This window comes from Grammomys surdaster, unplaced genomic scaffold (genome assembly GCF_004785775.1).
Source record: "Grammomys surdaster isolate TR1022 unplaced genomic scaffold, NIH_TR_1.0 146, whole genome shotgun sequence".
Taxonomy (NCBI): Eukaryota; Metazoa; Chordata; class Mammalia; order Rodentia; family Muridae; genus Grammomys; species Grammomys surdaster.
The window spans coordinates 8,519,336-8,534,902 of NW_021604604.1; the positions used below are offsets into that span (position 1 = coordinate 8,519,336).

The following is a 15,567-nucleotide window of genomic DNA, read 5'->3' on the forward strand; positions in this document are numbered from 1 at the left end:
TTTCTTTCTTTCTTTCTTTCTTTCTTTCTTTCTTTCTTTCTTTCTTTGAAGACAGGGTTTTCCTGTGTAGCCCTGGCGGTGGTGGAACTCATTTTATATAGACCAGGCTGGCCTCAAAGCTGGAGATCCTCCTGCTTCTGCCTCCCAAGGGCTGGGATTAAAGGCATGTATCACCACTGCCTGCTAGTAGTGTGATTCTTAACTGTTCTATGCTAGTCATGCCCCACCAACCTCAGAATAATAGAAAAAACAAACAAAAACAAAAATAAAGTCCTCACAGTTTCCCAGATGCCTAATTGTGGTACCCACTGAGCTGTAGTCTTAAGCAACAGGGCCAAGGCCTGCATAGTCATCACTCTTTCATGACTCCAGAGAGTGTCTGTGCCTGTCTCAAGTTCCTGTGAGCACTGACTGTCCCATGAGGCTCATCAACACTGGGCTGGTTACTTACTAATACTTTGATAATGCTTATTGAGAGTAGATTAATATCGAGGCTACTCTATCCTCTAGGATAATTTTATGGAGCTAGAGTCTCATGTATACTCTTTGAACAATTCTCAACTGTGGAAAGAGTCTCCAGTGTTTCACCTTTAAAAATGTCAGAAATATCAAGAGTTCCTCTTAAGTCAATATTTTATTACCAGAAATCTTGGGAAATTTCACTGCCGTCTCACATACTCCTTTCCATCTCACTAGCTAGGCTTAGATGAAGTAACTTGTTAAGATTATTAAGGCAGCAGGCTGGTGACAAATGGGGACATGACAAGGCCCACTGACACAGTTCATGGCCACTGCACTAAAAGATGTGGACTGTTGCCTTAAACCAGTGGACTGTATTAAAATAGTTTATTTCTCTTCTCACTTCCCTAGTCTTGCTTTAATATTTATACATGTATTTATTTATTTGTTCATGTTGGTGGTGGAAGTTGTACTATCGCAGACATGTGGAAAACAGAGAGCAACATATAGAAATCAGTTTTCTCCTTCTACCATGTCAGTGTGGGATCAAACTCAGGTTATCATCAAGTGCCTGTACCCATCGAGCCCCCTTACCAGTTCAATGTGTTTTAATCCAACAGATGGTTTAGCCCTTGAGGAGCTGTCATGTTGTTTGGTGTATAAGGCTAGCAATAGTCTGTGCATTTATTTTTCTAGAACTTTGTTTAGGATTCTGTATCTATATTCGTATGTGGAACTGACTCATGGTTTGGGATTTGATAATAGAGAATTGTGCTGTGCTTGAGGGTTTATACATGGGGAATCATCTCTTTCTTAAAAGTGCAGAAGACTTAGCAAATACACATCATTCTCTCACAGTGCTTCCCTTTCAGGGGATGCAGTGATGCTCTGTTTTATCCATGGGGCAGTCATTCCTATTCTCTTCCTTAGATCCTTTTACTGATTTGTATAATTTTATTAAAATAATCTATCTTGAGCATCAAATACATAGACAAACAACTGTATATAGGATTACATTTAATTAATTGCATGTTCCTTAGACTGGATTTGTGACTTGTTTATAGTTTTTTATTTTGTATACTTAGGAGGCATATTTTTTTCTTTTCTTATTAGATTTGTCTAAAATTTGCCTTTGGTTTGCCCATTCCCAACCCTCCTTTAAAAATCTGTTCTTCAGTGCATTTCTGATTTTACTTTCTATTTTAATAATAAGGTTTAAATCTTAGCTTTTTACTTTTTTCTTTTAATGTTTTTATTCTAAGATTTTAGCATTGATTCTCTCTCTCCTTCTCTTCTTCCTCCTTCTCCTCCTCTTCCTCTTCTTCTTCTTCCTCCTCCTCTTTCTCCTCCACCTCTTCTTCCTTCCTCTCTGGCCTTCTTATCTTTTAAAAAATGTTTTTGGTAATGAATAGAGTTTATTCCTTGGGTTGCAAATTCAGTTGAACTTTCATTTTTTGATATGCTATATTCTTGTTTTTTGTTGATTGGGGAAAGTGTTGGCAGTTCCAGATTTATGGCCCCTTTGATATTATGGAAATTAAGATATTTTAAGAATTATGTAGTTACAGGCTGTATTGACTTGAGACTGTTATCAATATTTGATACCAGTTGTTTGTATTAAAAGTAACCCACTGACTACTTCTAAATGTAGTATAGATACTACTAAATTAAGCTTGTATTTGTTTCGGATGTGCTATTGACTAGTCTCCAGAAACTACCACATCTACCAAAGTGACTTGCTGATTATCATTACAAATCCTCTTTTAATTTTCTGCTTAGGTTGGAGACCATGACAGCTTACTTCGAAAGATCTGTGGCAATGAAACCCTGTTCCCCATTAGATCAGTTTCTAATAATGTCTGGATCAGATTGAGAGTAGACGCTTCAGTCCAGAAGGCTAGCTTCAGAGCTGACTATCAAGTTGGTAAGGCAACTTCTGCTTCTGTATGTGTGTCTGTATGTATCTCTGTGTGTCTCTCTGTATGTGTGTCTGTGCGTGTATGCATGTGTGTATGCGGTGTGCTGATAGAGGCCAGAATGTTGGTGTTGAATCTCTTCCTCATTTCATTTCCACCTTATTGAGACATAGTCCCTCACTGAACATTGAGCTATACAATTCAGCTGGATTTGCTGGCCACTGAGCTTTAGGGAGCCATCTACTTTTGTGCTTTCATCCCTGACACCCAGGGCTGGGATTCCAGACACACCCTATTGTACTCAGCTTCACAAATGCTGGAGAACAGAATTCATGCATATGCAACAAACACTTTATTTACTGAATCATCAATCATCTTCTTATCCATAACTATTTTTAAAATTGCTTTATTATGTTATGCAAATGGTCTTTTTGCATACATGAATGTCTGGACACAGCACATGTGTGCCATGCTCTCAGAGGCCAAATGAACTGTCTGGTCCCTTGAGACTGGATATACAGCTAGTTGTGAGCTCATTTACCAATGCTGGGAATCAAACCTAGATCCCCTAGAAGAGCAGCCTGGGCTTTTAACTACTCAGCCTTCTCCCTAGCCCCCTAACCATCCCTCCCTACTTGTTTTTTAAATGTCAAATTCTACATTTTTCTAACATTTTAATTTTAATTTATTTGAGTTATTATATGTTCTTGAATGGCAGGAAAAATATTCCCATAAAAGTATCACATTCTTGTGTTTTTTAGACAGATTTGTAATGAAATTGAGGTCATGAATTCTTTATTTCTGAGCAAATATGGTTGTCATTTTTCTATTTACAGCTTGTGGGGGTGAGTTAAGAGGAGAAGGAGTCATTCGCTCACCTTTCTATCCTAATGCATATCCCGGACGAAGAACCTGTAGGTGGGTCATCTCCCAACCCCAAAGAGAAGTTGTTCTTCTTAACTTCACCGACTTTCAGATTGGAAGTTCTTCCTCCTGTGATACAGATTACATTGAGGTAAGAGTAGAATATCACTACATTATCACTAAAGGCACTATATACATTTATGTGAAAAGGTCCATTGTTTGTGCAGATCAAAATCTCATAAATATAGACATAAAATTTCCTAACAGAATACTACTTAATGGAATCAGGTATACACACACACACACACACACACACACACACACACACACACATATATATATATATATATATATATATATATATATATATATATAATCTTGAAAGGGAATTTATACTAATGTATGTAGATGATTATATTCTAAAAATCAGTGAACATTATAGTACAAAATAGAATATTATCAATAAAGTAAAGGATATAGTAGAATGCACAAAAAAGCATGTGACAGAATCTACTTGCATCTTATAATAAAAAGTCTTAAAAAAAAACCAAAAACCAAGAATTGTGGAAAGAACTCTCTTACTTTGATAAGAGGCACCAAAGCCATGGAGATGTCATACACAGTGATAGAGATACCAAATGCTTTGCCTCAGTGGCTGGTTGGTTGACAGCCTTGTCATCTCCACACTTCTGCTCAGCATTGTACTGGGAACTCTCACTAGGGCTGTGATACAAGCAGAAAGTGTACCTCAAATGGAAAGCAAGAGATAAACCTTGTTCTTCTCATGGACCCAAAGGAGATTGATTCTGCACTTCTTCCACAGTTACAGACTTCCAAGAGCTTCACCACGGGCAGCAATTTTCCAAATGGATATTTAACAAAAATTAACTTGACTATATCTATTTTTCCTTAGATTGGTCCCAGCTCTGTCTTGGGATCTCCTGGAAATGAGAAGTTTTGTAGCACGAACATACCTTCATTTATAACATCTGTGTACAATGTTCTTTATGTTACATTTGTGAAAAGCTCTTCTATGGAAAATCGTGGCTTCACGGCTAAGTTCAGCAGTGAGAGATTAGGTAGGAGAAGGTTTCTCTCTCTCCTTTTATGCTGCTATCAGAATAAATAGACAGTTGTACAGGGATGTTTTATGTGTGTAAGACTCTGGGTTCAACCCCCACCTCTGAAAGTACAAGTTCCTTACAATAAGTAAATTATATAAAATCAATTGTTCTGTGAAAAATTATAATGTACACTTAAAACAAGGACTATATTCATCAAATACTTAATAGTTATCACGTACCTATTATTGAAAGAAAAAAACTAAGTCATCATAAGTTGCATGTAAGAGCAGCATTTTCTCATTTGCACTTTTAATTAATGATAAGCACATTTTATTTTGGGACCCATGCAGATTAACATTAACTGTTGTTGTGATGATGATTATTGTTTTTATTTGGGGATTCATGTAGCTCATTTATTAACTGTTGTGATGATGACTATGGTTTTATCATTACTAATTATTACACAGAATGTGGAGAAGTTCTCACAGGATCTACAGGAATCATCAAAAGTCCTGGTCATCCAAATGTCTACCCAAGCGGTGTAAATTGTACCTGGCATATATTAGTCCAACATGACCAACTGATTCGTTTGGTATTCAGTTCATTTTACCTGGAGTTTCATTACAACTGCACAAATGACTACCTGGAAGTTTATGACACTGTTGCTCAGACATCTCTTGGGAGGTGAGAGAATGTTTTGTTTTTTAATGCTGAACTTTGAAGCATACTATTTAGATTTTTGTACATAAATGAACAGAGGCAATAATGCACTTAAATCATTTTATATCTAGTTTATTTTATATTATAAATTAGGAACGTATTTTGACCTTATATACCATTATATTTTGAAGTAAAGTGCATATAATAGTAAGGTCGGCCCTACTGATGAACACATGATTCACCATTTCACAGGCAGTAACACAAAATATCCACCTTGTATATATTTTTTAAATGAACAATATGACATTAACTATAGTCACCTTGCTTTGTAATAGACTCAGAATTTCTTCTCCTTTTTAACTTGAATTGCCTGTCTTTTACCAACATCTTTCCTTCTCTACTCCTCCCCCAATAATTCTAGGTGCTGATAACATCATTCATTATGTTGTCTACAATTTTAGAATCATCTATCAGTGAGATCATGTGGCACTTCTGCTTCTGTACCTGGCTTATTTAACACACACACACACACACACACACACACACACACACACATACATATATATATATATAATATATCATATATCATATATCATATATATCATATAAAAGTCAATAAAAACAATAGTCATAATGAGGTTAGATTGTGGTGGTGAATGAGAATCGTTCCATTGGCTCATATGTTTAAATGTTTGATCCTCAGTTAGTGGAGTTGTAGAGAAGGATTGGGAGGTGTGGTCTTGTTGGAAGAGAGATGTCACTAGGAGTCAGCATTGAGGTTCTCAAAGCCCACTCCAGCCCCAGTGTTACTCAGCAAGCTAGCTGGTGATGAAGCTGTAAAGCTCTAAGCTAGTACTCTAGTGCCCTATTGTCTGCTTCCTTCCATGTTGATAATGGACTAGCCATCTGAAGCTGTGAAGAAGACCTCAATTAAATGCTTTCTTTTATCAGAGTTGCGTTGATCATGGAGTCTCTTCACAGCAATAGAACAGTGACTAAGACAGCAATAGTAGATCATTGTGCTCTTGATTTTGCATCTTCTTGTTAGTGTATAAATAACACCACTTTCTCTAAGATTCATGACTCATCTCAAAGCCTTGTTTGTGATAATTGCCCTATTCAGGGCTTTTTGATCAGAGTATTTACTTCCCGTTTATATTACTAAGTGATTTCTAAAAGTCTTCATATTTCTTAGGTATTAACTGCTTCTCCAATATATGTAGTTTGCCATTAATTCTCCTTCCATGGGCTGTGTCTCCATTCTGCTGTGTTCTCAGCTATGGAGAAGATTTGTAGATTGCTAGAATCTTACCTGTCTGTCTTAGCTTGCCTGTGCTTTTGAGGCTCTAGCTATAGAAATCCTTGTCTAGAACAATTTGATAAAGTGTTTGCTCTGTGTTCCTCTGATCTAGTCACTTCGTTTCTCACACTTAAACAATTTGAATTGACTTTTTTAATCTCAATTTTTTGCATATGTATGTTTGGGCTTCCCATCATTTAGTACAACATGACTGAATATAGTATGTACCTCTATGCATCAATTTTTCCATTTTCCCATACCGTCTAGATCTATGTGATAGTTATAATTATTTTAATATCTTTATTCATTCAGTGATTATATAATTACTTGTTATGTTTTAGTTGATTATTCTCTCTCATTATGAGTTGCACTCTCTTTCTTTTTATACTTGATAATATTTGATAGACTGTTCAGAATTTTTAATTTTATGTTTTGGACACCAGCCATTTTGCATTCTTATAAAAATATATTTGGACTTTGTCCTGGAATGGTGTTAAGTTACTTGAACCCAAGTTAGTCCTTTCCAGTTTCCCTTTTAATTAATTTATTTCATGTCCTTGAGGTTTTCCTTCTTCATCTGATATTCAGTATCTTGAGAGGCACTTATGTATTTTCCTTAGGATTTCAGACATTTGAGTACAAAGTGAACCCGACCTCTATTATTATGCTTGTGTTGAAAGTAGAGTTTAGAGTTTCTCTGATTGCTTTTTAAATATTTAAATTTTAAACTTTTAAATATTTGTTTCTTTATTGTGTACCAGTTTATTGGCCATATGTATGTCTCTATGTCACATGCATGGTGCCCACAGAGGACAGAATCTGATCCCCTGGGCCTCGAGTTGTAGATAGTTACTAACCTCTATGCTGGGACTTGAACCCATATCTTCCAGAAGATCAGCTAGTGTACATAACTGCTGAGCCGTCTCTCCAGCCTTCCCTATTGCTTCTTTTTAAAGTTTTTCTTGTATTTTCCTTTCTTCTCATCTATTAACTTCGTAAACATTATCATTTTAAGTCAGTCTCTAAATTCTGTCCTTCTGTTCTTATTGCTCCTCTCCTTCTTTTTCTTCTTATCTTAGTCTTTTATCTAAAACTTTCTTCTTATTATTATTTTTTTAAGTGATATTTTGTAAACACGACAAAATGCAATTTTTGATGAGGGGAATAAGCTTTAATGATCACGTCCCAATTTAGGGTGCAATATCATGTGAGGACAGTTATTTAATCTATCTGCCTTCAGTCATATTAAGATGGTAAATCTCTGTCATAATTAAAACATTATTCTACACAAAACTTATTTAATTTTCCTATTTCTCATATTCAACATTTTAGCTTATTTTTGGTTCCATATTATTTGCCAAGCATGCATTGTCTCTAGATTTCCATTTTTTAGCTCTTCTTTCTACAGGTGTTTCTCCAGATAAAACACCATGGCATCATGTCATGTACTGTAGCTGTGTTTGGGGGATTACTAGAATAGATTTCTGAGTAAAGCGTCCTTTGTTCTGGAGGAATAGTGACATGGTTTCCTGATCACACTCTTACCTCTTCATAAGTGAGTTGTGTGAGCCGTTTAAAGACACCAGACAACTCACACAGAGATCACCCTCCAGGCACTGTTCTCAGTGCTTAGCTACAGTGTCCTACCTGACTGATCCACACATTCAGAGTGATATGAAGTCTACAGAGAAAATGACTCAGAGCAATTAAGCCATATGTCCAAAGTCACAATGCACCTGACTGATAGGGCTGTCTAACACTGTGCTGGATGAGTTTTGGGTGCTTTAATAGAGTAGTGAATATAGTAAAGGAATATAATTCCTTTAATCTAAGTCTATGAAAAAGTTTCTCAACACACTATCAGCAGGTGACTGAAGACCCTGTTTCCTGGTCTCATTACATTTTTCATGTATGTTAAGGCATTCAGTGTGACACACAACTCTTCCAGTGTGTTTTTGTTGCTACTGACATATGCTTGGTTTCAAGGTTGATGTGAAATAGATAACAACCTATTATCATCTTTATTATTATCATCTTTATTATTATCACCTTTACTATTATCATCTTTATATAGCCTATTGTTTGGAATATTAATTCAAATCTACTAAATGTTTAAAAATCTGTGTTTCTCTTCTTTCTTCATTTGGAACAGATATTGTGGAAAATCCATCCCGCCTTCCCTTACCAGCACTTCTCATTCAATAAAGCTGATATTCGTGTCTGACTCTGCTCTTGCCCATGAAGGCTTTTCCATAAATTATGAAGCAATTGATGCATCAGCAGGTAACATTTTCTCTATTGGAAAAGAGATCTAATATCTAAAACACACAAATACTTACTTGGAATAGAGTATAAGACAACATCCACTGTATTAAAAATAGGGTAATTCTGTTAGCTGAACTGTGTGCCATTTTAGGGATCCTGGGACTTAATTTCTATATCATAGTTAGAAGAAGTTTGATACAGAAAAGTAGCATTCAGTGCACATCCACAGCCAGTACTCCTACTTGCCAAGCGTTACACAGCTTGGGGAATTTTTCTGAGCCTGGGCATATTCCTCCTGAGAGTCTTGTGTTCAGAGAATCTTTGAGATATTTATCTTCTAAAGCCTTTATTTCCATCATAAATAAAGAAAAATTTTCTTACTCAAAATCCCTAGCCATTTTTTCACTTATTTCTCCTCTAGGAAGTTTAGTCACTATACTTTAATCCAGGCAAAAGTAGTTCAGCTTCTGTGTTCTGGAAGGCTGTGTTTTAAATGGCTTTAAAAATCCAAAGTGCAAGAGAAATATATACACTGATCATTGGTAGAACTTACTTTAGCAGATACCCCATTATCTATCCCAAGCACATGTAGAGTTAAATCCCAAGGATTTAAAGTATGGTGTGTTGTGCTGTGTAATTGACATTTTCACTGAGCCTTATTCAAGTGGTTAACAGCCAAAGACCAAAGTGGATGTCTCAGGAAATTACAGTGTGTGCACAATTTTCCATACCTCTGTAGTTTCATCTCCCTCATATATTTGGCCCCAAACCACACCAAATATTAGATTTGGAGTAAGTCAGTTGAACTCTGTGGGGGTACAATTTTCTCATCTGTGTAATTAAGAGATTAGATTTGATGATCTTTGAAATGTTTTCTGGTTCTAATCTTCTATGAACATAATTTTAATTTGCTGCATGAATAAACTGGTTGTTTCTTAAATAACATGTAATTCAGGCAGTACCTCCTGAAAATATCATGACAATCTCTGCCTTAGTATACAAAATAAACATAGTTCTGTAATGACTGAAATGATTGTGTTAACACTATACTAGTTTAGGAGGTAGTATGAAGGGAAGAGACAGCTGGGAGCCATTAATACAGAACAAGGAGGATAAATTTGAAATTTAATGAAATTATTCAGAAAGATAAGATTCACAGAAAACTCATCAAAGCAATAGGACCAGTAGACAGGAAGGAAAACTGATACAGAGAGTAGGGAATGGGACGTGCTCAACTCCCACATGTGCTTGGCATGCATGACTGGGTTCAATTCCTCCCAAACACTTCTAACACAGAAGAATAAAGGGAAGGGAGCAAATGTGGGGAAAAAACCCCAAGGCCTCAAAAAGAAGACCCTGAAAGAACTACTGCAAAGACTACCCTGCTTCCATGTGTGTTAGTCATGATTCCAGCCCCTGCTTGGTCTAGACAGAGCTGAAATCACAGACAAGGGAGAACATTCTTTTCACTGCTTGACTGCTCACTATGTGTCTGCCATTTTTAGATGAACTCATAGGATTGGTTAACACAGTCCTGTCATTTGAAATAGCAATCAGATGATGAGACCCAGAAAGCCATATGGGTGGCTGAATTGCATGGGTTGTTGAATCTGGTCCTGTAGTATGTCTCAGAGTACAGCTGGCTCAGGAGACCGGAATAGAGGTGGTGGTCAGGCAGTTGGCTAATATTCCCAGAAGCTTAGGTGAAGTGAGATGGCGACTGGAAAGGCAGAGGTGAGAACTCTCTTTTCAGCTAGCATCTTCTGGATAATTTCTGTGGACTGAAATCATGTCAGATAAAAGCACGAGAGGACAGGTAATCATTGGCCTGCACGCTATTTCATTGTTCCAGAAGTTATTTTTGGAGTAATAATGATGCTTTGGACTGCTGAGGTCTAGTTTCTTAGCACAGCCCATGGAAGTTTCCTCTAACTCTGGCCCGTTTTCATTTAATAAGAGTCAAATTATCCTGATTTGAATCCTGTTACGCTTCTAGCTGTAGTTCCTGCAATACGTCTGTGATGTCAGCCCTTAAATATGTGTTTGGGAGTAAGGAGATTGGCTTCTTATTCATACTCTGACTCCCTCCATAAGCATTCAGCTGCTGTTCTCATCCAAATGTTCCCAAGGAGATAGAGAAAACAGAAGACAAGCAAAAGGAATGATGTTGGGTAGAATCTCGTAAGAACGCCTTACCACTGATTATGACTTTCAACGTTTACTAGCATTAAGTAGAAGATATCTGCATATTCAGATAATATAATTGTTATACATCACAATTTAAATTATAATTTGATATTCTATTAACAGCTATCACTTATTCACTGATTTCATATAGAACTAGTAACTACAAGTATAAATGAGAGAAGAAATGTACTTAAAACTTTCAGATTAAATAATATCTAGATAACAACTACTCCATTATTCTTCAAATTAATTTCTGATTCACTCAAGACTATTCATTAAAAACATGAGTGTGAAAAAGAAAAATAGAGTACAAAATATCAGAGGTACCATACAAAGTTAGGCATCTCTTCATGAAATCTGTCTAAAAATCTCAGTAAGCATGATTGAATTTTATTTTCATGGAGTATCTAGAAAGTATAAAGTAGTCTATCCCAATTAATCTTTGAATGGAGGCAATATCAGTCTAGAATGTTGAATCTGTCTTCCCAAGAATAAATAGCTGGCTAGTTTAAGAGCCAAACTAAGCAAACAGGCTTCACTGTACTGCTGATTTCTGTTGCCAGTCTCTTCTGGGCTACAACGGAACTATCACGAATGTTTCTTATGTTTTACAAAGAGAAGAGCTTCACAGTTATCCAGAGAAGTAGCTAGCATGGTCCAAAGCACAATCTTATGAGCAAATATACATATAAAAAGATGAATTCACTGGGATTTCCCAGCCTCTCCTTCCCTCTTACACTGCAGTGTGTGTTCTTATCAGTCACCTTGGAATGAGCCCAGAACAGGAAAGCATGAAGTTAGGAAGTGATAACTAAGAGGGTCACATGGGATTCATTTCAAAGAAATGGACAGAGAACATTCTGTTTCTATTCTTATATCTCAGTGTGGTAAGAACAACGCTCTCAGATTAGAATGGACATTTTTAAAACATCTTCAGAAAGAAAAGATTATCTCAGATACCCTGGTTGTAAGTTCAGGTTCCATGGTTCAATTAGAAATCCTGATTAAAGTCTGTGGTGTACTTTCACTGAACAATTCAAGCAGATCTAATTGAATTTTGTCTTTATAGTTTATTTAAGAACTGTTATAAAAGATAATGAAGAAATATCACACTCACAATTGCAGGGCCTATCCACTGTAGATTGAACTAAGACCAGAGAGAGTCAGTCTGCTGAGTAACAGCTTGATACTGGCTTGGAACACCTTGGGCATGTTTTAGGCCTCCCTTGCTTGTATACTTCTGTCTCAAATTTCTGATATTACATGTTCAAATATTTTGTGAGTTTTTTATAGCAAATCTATTAATCTCTAAAATTATTTCCTCCAGTAAATATTTTTTTTAATGTTTGAGTGCACAAATAATCCATTGATTCTCTTCCGGGTTGTGTGAGAGTGTGTGTGTGTGCATGTGTGTGTGTATACATGCATGTGTATGGTTGAACAATTCTTTCTCAGACATCACCTAAAACCATCAGAAAACACAGATATTTACATTACATTTAAATTAAAATTCATAACAGTAACAAAATTACCATTGTGAAGTAGCAACAAAATAATTTTATGGCTGGGGGTAACCACAACATGAGGGACTGTATTAAAGGGTCTCAGCATCAGGAAGGTGGAGAAGCAGTGATCTAGAGAATCTGAGGTGATATGTATTCACTCAGAAACCAAGTCTTTTACATGATTTTGGAAACCACACCTCCCTGTATAATGGATTCCTGTCCACAGTACTTATCTACCCTCTTCTTGTGCCTTAATCTCATGGACCTGATATTGTCATGGCTTTGTGGGTTGAAGGACTACCAATGCTTCCCAATTTCCACTTTGGCCACCATTAATGCTATGGTGTAAAAGGTTTTATGAAAGTGCTTAATCAGGCAGAAAAACATGATCATTTTTAGAAAAATGTAGTTTGTGATTTTTTTGTATTGGTCTACAGAGTTTATTTTTGACAGTTTGTTTATTGTCTTTTCTTGGGTGTCTATTAACCTTTGTGTGTATCCGTGTGTGTGTCTCTGTGTGTGTGTGTCTGAAATGCAAGTGTATTCTTGATCAGATTGTACATTCATGTCTTTTTCCTTCATTTTATGGTTAATGGGCTTCTGTTTTCTATATAGAAAGTGTTTGCTTGTCAAAATTATGAGAACATCCCTCTGTGTGTCTTCTAGAAGTTTTATAGTTTGAACTTTTAAGTCTAAAATTCATCTTGATTTCCTGGTATGGTGGTCTAAGTTTCCAAGTCTGTTCATTTAGGAAAGTTATGTTTAGCTGTGCCAGGCTGGGTCTTAAACTCATCTCCCCCAACTCTACCTACTCACACATAATGAATTTTCCTTGAACACATTGCTGACAATTGTCCATGTGTATTATGTGGGTGCTTCTGGAATCCCTACTGTATCTATCCCATGATATCCATATTGGGCCTTATAGTAAAAGGACAGTATCTTATATAATATTGGCTTCAGGGAGATTTTTGCAATGGCATTTGCATTTCAAAACTTTTCTTCTAGTGATGTTAGATCCTTTACATTGCTGTACACATATAGAAACTGCCTTTTGGTTTTTTTTTAATGATTTAAAAAAATTGACTGAAATCCTATTGAATTCATAGATCAAGTTGGGATCTCAGGACATCTCAAACTGTCTTCCACTCCGTGAGCATATTCTAACCTGAGGTCTAGTCATACTTTCTCTACTTCTATGAACACTACTTCAGAGCTCTGAGTGTTCATTTTTACATTTTCACTAAGATCAGCATGTGCCTTGTGCTGTTGTGTGCTGTTGTGTGCATTACGATGCAGTTTGGCCAATGTATGCACCCTAGCCAGATTTTCCAGATATTAATCATGTATTATGTAGAGTTTTAAAACTCACTTATTAGTGCCAACATTTTTTTTGGATACACAATTTACATAAATGGTCCCAACTATGAATTACTCTTTTGTACTGTTCTTCCTTTCTCCTTCTTTATTATTACAGTGAGTAGGACTGGGCATATTCTCATTCTTCATTTTGGCAAACAAGCATTTAATCAATTCTTTAAGAACAATGATGAGATTTCATAGACTTTTGTTTTAGTCCTGTTTATTGAGAGTCTTAATCTAGGATGGATGTTGATTTTTTCAAATAATTTAATCAGAAGACTGTTGTTGTTTTTTTAAAATCCAGTTAATATGGAAGGTTACTTTGGTTGATTTCCCGACATCAAACAATCTGATACTCCCAGTGTGAGCACTGCTTGCTATAGTACCATCTTCACATTCTCTGGAACTGTATGCTTAAGTTTGATGTCAGGTGTTTTATCTGTATTTATGAGAAATGTTTATCTGTAGTGTTTTTGTTGCAAGTTTGTCTTGTTTCAGCATAACAATAATATTTGGTCTTATTAAATCAGCTAGATAGAGTCATCTGTTTTTATTTCCTAACTCTGGATAGTTTTAAGATTTCCTTAATTTGCTTGACTATCGCCAGGAGTTTTCTTTGTAGAAAGGAATTAATGACAGGTTGAATTTCTTTGACTGATTGTGGCCATGGAAGGTGTTATTATTTTCATTTGAGTTGACTGGCAGATGGTAGCTGGGAACACATTTGTCAAGTTTATCTGTACTGTTCTTTTACTGACTGGAGATTCTATAGTGATTCTTCCTCCTTTACTCTTAAAATAACAATTCATACTCTTCTTCATTTGATCACTTATGCTAAAAAACTATCAATTTTAATTTTTAAACAATGGGAATATTTTTTAATATCATTCTCTATTTCTGTTCCATTTTACTTGATTTCAGTTCTCACTTGTGTTTTTTTCTAACTGTATTTCTGTTTGTTAGTTTGTTTAATTTGTTTCCAGTGAGAACTTGTTCAAGAGGGAAGGGCATGCAGCTAGTCTAATCTTCGACTATAGAGTGGTGATCCTTTGTATTAAATTGCATGAGGAGTTCCTCAGAATACAAGTGCCACTTAGGGAAGAGTGCGCACACAGCTGGGGGCCAGGGTATGCCCACCAAGCCAGATTCAAATAGCAGTCCTCACAACAGATGGCCCTCAAGTCCTGTTTACTTTTCTTTTTGTAGCTTATTTAGGTGACTATTCTAATTTATCCTCATAAATTTTATCCAGTAATATTCATAATGGAGAATGAAACATTTTAGATAAACCTCTTCCCTTTCCCATTCTTGCTCCCTCTCACCTTTCTTCCCTCACCATCCTTTCTTCTTCTCTTTTACCATCATTCACTTCCTCCTTTCTTGACTTCTCTTTGAGTGAACAAGTACTGTGAGCTTCCTCAATACAGTAAAGCCTTGGTTTGTAAAGTAAACTCAAATATTTGATAACTATTTGTTACTCCATGGGACACATGGAGGAGATAGTAGAGCCTGTTACATTTTATATGTGTCTTTATGTTCCCAATACCAATGATGATTGAATTGTGGATGAGTATATGGCGGCAATTGAGGAAATGTAACTGCACATCCTCACTTGCAATAAAATATACGTAATAGCTCATTCTCTATAGCCTTTAGTTGGGGATTCTGCTACTCCAAGGCCCCAGATTTAGGTCATTATTGGATGAAAATTGAAGCTAGATGTATATCACAGTTAAGCCAGACTTTCTTTGTCAAACATCTCAGATTGTAAGGGCATAACAGAGTGATGGGTTGGTTATTCAACAGAGTCTGAAGAGACTGAATAGGCAAAGTTTAAACGAACTGGAGCAGTTAGTGTTTAATTAAATGCAGCATTCCAGGTTGACTGCTAATCATCTCATGAGAATCGTTAAACTTACTTCTCACAATTATACTTCTCTTAGGCCTATTCTATTTGAAATAATATATTGGGGATTATTGCTACA

At 36.1% G+C, this 15,567-nt stretch overlaps 1 protein-coding gene across 2 annotated transcripts in view; it reads left to right on the forward strand.

Annotated features, from left to right (window-relative positions):
* Positions 1–15,567, forward strand: part of Cubn (cubilin) — a 206,258-nt gene that overhangs the window by 37,888 nt on the left and 152,803 nt on the right. For both annotated transcript variants that reach the window (XM_028764871.1, XM_028764872.1), the window contains exons 18-22: positions 2,239–2,383; positions 3,212–3,390; positions 4,153–4,318; positions 4,771–4,987; positions 8,416–8,546. In XM_028764871.1, the coding sequence (XP_028620704.1) occupies positions 2,239–2,383; positions 3,212–3,390; positions 4,153–4,318; positions 4,771–4,987; positions 8,416–8,546 (838 nt within the window). The remainder of the gene's footprint in view (positions 1–2,238; positions 2,384–3,211; positions 3,391–4,152; positions 4,319–4,770; positions 4,988–8,415; positions 8,547–15,567) is intronic.